Source organism: Corvus brachyrhynchos, unplaced genomic scaffold (assembly GCF_000691975.1).
Source record: "Corvus brachyrhynchos isolate BGI_N302 unplaced genomic scaffold, ASM69197v1 scaffold10, whole genome shotgun sequence".
In the NCBI taxonomy this organism is placed as follows: domain Eukaryota; kingdom Metazoa; phylum Chordata; class Aves; order Passeriformes; family Corvidae; genus Corvus; species Corvus brachyrhynchos.
In genome coordinates this window covers 2,683,812-2,686,478 of record NW_008236180.1, presented here as the reverse complement: position 1 = coordinate 2,686,478, position 2,667 = coordinate 2,683,812, and the positions used below count along the sequence as shown (strand labels likewise).

Below are 2,667 nucleotides of genomic sequence, written 5' to 3'. Positions count from 1 at the left end.
GCGGGGGCGAGGGGCGGGGCCGTTCGCGGTGTGTCCCGGGCCGCCCTGACGTGCTGCCCCCGCAGATGTCCGGTGACAAAGGCATTTCTGCCTTCCCCGAGTCCGATAACCTCTTCAAGTGGATCGGGACCATTGACGGCGCCGCCGGGACGGTGAGAGGCGAGATCCCGGTCTGGGGTGGGGCCCTGACCCTGCCCCACCTTCCTCCCTTCACACGAGGCTGGTCCCAGCCCTCCACTTCCCCTGTGCCTCCTCTTCCCCGCGGCTTCCCCCACCTCTGGGGCTACGGCCCCCCCCTGACTCCTGTCCCCCTCAACTCCCGCCCCCAGCCCTACGAGGAGCTTCGGTACAAGCTGTCGCTGGAGTTCCCCAGCGGGTACCCCTACACAGCACCCACCGTGCGGTTCCTGACCCCCTGCTACCACCCCAACGTTGACACACAGGGCAACATCTGCCTCGACATCCTCAAGGAAAAATGGTCAGCGCTGTATGATGTTCGCACCATCCTGCTCTCTGTACAGAGCCTGCTGGCAGGTGGGTCTCGTAGACAAACTGCTGCGGAGTGCTGGGGAAAGGGGTGGTGGTGGTGGTGGGGAACCCCAACCCAGATCAAGGCTCAAGGGTGTCCAGGTCACCCCACCAGCTGACCCAGCCCCTGTTTCTAGAGCCAAACATCGAGAGCCCTCTGAACACACATGCTGCCGAGCTCTGGAAGAACCAAGTCGGTGAGTACCTGGAACAGAACCCTCCTGCCCCCTCCCCACTGGAATGGGCAGCAGCACAGCCCCTAGTGTATGTCTGGCCCCACAGCTGCCCTGGCAGCTCCCTTGGGACCCTTGGCACCATGTTCCCCCTCTCTCCTCAGCATACAAGAAGTATGTGCGGGAGACATACAACAAGCAGACCAAGAGCCAGGAGACCTGACTGTCACCACCACCCCCCAACATACCCACTCCCTCCCGGCCATCCCCTGTGTTCTGTATCATAGGCTGTTTTTAAATTAATGTCGCAGTCTGAGCCATGGTTAATGTATAAATAAATGCACGTTTATAAGTTCTGCAGGGGATTCTGTGGCAGCCTGGCACACCTCACGTGCCCAGAGGCCCCTCTGCGAGTGTGGGCAGGGAGGGTGGAAGGCACACTGACCCCTGTGGAATAACAGGGGCTTTATCAATATTTGGGGGCCCGGAGTGGTCCCATTCCCTCCTCAGGGTGGAAGCAGCCCCCCCCATCAACTGCAAAGGCAGGGGTTGAGGACTGTAGGGGTACACAGGGGCTCTGTCCCCCTGCTCTGTGACAGGGGTGCCACCTCTCCTGCTATCTCCTGCCCCCTCTAGCTCACAGCACCCCACAGCAGCCTCCCCAAGCTGCTCTCGCTATGGTGCCATCTGTCCCTGCTGGCTGTGTGGTCTCCGTGGCTTCCACTGTCCATGGTGGAACGTTGGCTCCACTCTCCATCTCTGCCAACGTGGTCCTCACCTGCTCAATCTCCTCCTCCAAGCACTGGGCTGTCGGGGACTGTGTGGGACCCCCTCCTCGCCGGCTGGGCAGCACCCAGCCCCCCAGCCCAGTGCGCAGTGGGGCAACACCACCCCCTTGCGTGGAGAAGAGCTGGCAGAGGTGCTGGGCTCTGTACAGGTCCTGCAGGAACAGCTCCAGGGCAGAGAGGAAGAGCACCCATAGCCGCTCCAGCTCCTGCCGCTCCAGAGGGCTCGCTGGGGCCCGCCGCAGCCCCGCCAGCAGCACCTGCCGCAGCCCTGTGGGGTAGGCATGCTGAGCTGGGGCAGCTCGGGAGCCCCTCCTTGGCCCCAGTGTGGGTGCAGAGGTTCCCCATGGCTGCTGCCCAGTTCCCTCCTTACCCGTGCTGAGCTCACAGGCCTCTGCGCTCCTCCTGCGTCGCTCCTCGCGCAGCCGAGGGCTGTCACTGCTCCCCCCAAGCTGCAGCACCAGCTGCCGGTGTCCGGCCGTGGCCTTGCAGAAGGCAGCCTGGGCTGTGGCACACGTTCCCACTGCCCCCCGCCCACGGCACGCATCCCTTCTGCCTGGTGCCATTACACCCCGTGAAAACAGGGCAGGGTCAGGGTGTCGCTGGCTCTCCAGGGGTCTCGGCCGCCCTGTGGCGCAGTGCTGTGCTGCGGGTATGTGACAGCTCTGAGCTGTGTCTTGGTCCCATGGTCCCACCCACCCTGGCTGGGGCCTGTACCCCGCCTCATCCCCCGTGCTGTGCTCCACCCAGCTGGTCCCCAGGGAGCTGTGATGCCCAGCAGGCTGGCACAGCCTCTTCAGAGAGAGACACAGAGACAAGTGTCATCTTTCCCCTGTAGGGAGGGGGCTGCTCCTGCCCTTCCACCTTGTAGCCAGGTCCTCTGGGTGGGAGATGTGGTTCCCAGTGTGGGGCAAGGCAGTGGTGGCTCTCTAGAATCCCTGTGGTCCCACAGCCTTGCCCTAGAGCAGGACCCTCGGGGCTGGAGCTGTGCTCCCTCACCCTCTGGCATGTGAACAAGCTGCTCTGCATGGAAACTCTGAGCTCAGCGCTGGCTCCTGCCCAAGAGCCCGTGGGAACCACTACTCTGTGCTGCCCCTGCAGCACTGCCCTGTGGCATGAGCCCGCCCACACTCCCTCCCTGGGGAGCAAAGCAGGGGCACACTGCCACAGCCCCCTCCCCG

General features: G+C 63.8%; 2 protein-coding genes across 2 annotated transcripts; one reads left to right on the top strand and one right to left on the bottom strand.

Moving 5' to 3' along the window:
* The first annotated feature begins 18 nt into the window (after positions 1-18).
* Positions 19-1,057, top strand: UBE2C (ubiquitin conjugating enzyme E2 C). Its single transcript, XM_008635681.2, has 4 exons — positions 19-152; positions 330-534; positions 666-725; positions 866-1,057. Exons 1-4 carry the CDS (start codon positions 66-68, stop codon positions 922-924), a joined length of 411 nt encoding a protein of 136 aa, XP_008633903.1. The 5' UTR covers positions 19-65; the 3' UTR covers positions 925-1,057.
* LOC103617379 (regulator of G-protein signaling 9-binding protein-like) lies at positions 1,025-2,642 on the bottom strand. The gene is made up of 2 exons (XM_008635670.2): positions 1,860-2,642; positions 1,025-1,757 (listed from the first exon to the last, which is right to left on the bottom strand). The coding sequence occupies exons 1-2, from the start codon at positions 2,050-2,052 to the stop codon at positions 1,339-1,341; spliced, it is 612 nt and encodes a 203-aa protein (XP_008633892.1). The 5' UTR covers positions 2,053-2,642; the 3' UTR covers positions 1,025-1,338.
* Positions 2,643-2,667: the final 25 nt, after the last annotated feature.

Bases quoted from the DNA above. Each gene is read 5' to 3' on its own strand.
- UBE2C (XM_008635681.2), top strand. From the start codon at position 66: ATGTCCGGTGACAAAGGCATTTCTGCCTTCCCCGAGTCCGATAACCTC. The intron at 153-329 runs GTGAGAGGCGAG...TCCCGCCCCCAG, and splicing joins TTGACGGCGCCGCCGGGACG to CCCTACGAGGAGCTTCGGTA. The intron at 535-665 runs GTGGGTCTCGTA...CCCTGTTTCTAG, and splicing joins TGTACAGAGCCTGCTGGCAG to AGCCAAACATCGAGAGCCCT.
- LOC103617379 (XM_008635670.2), bottom strand. From the start codon at position 2,052: ATGGCACCAGGCAGAAGGGATGCGTGCCGTGGGCGGGGGGCAGTGGGA. The intron at 1,758-1,859 runs GTAAGGAGGGAA...CCTACCCCACAG, and splicing joins GGCCTGTGAGCTCAGCACGG to GGCTGCGGCAGGTGCTGCTG.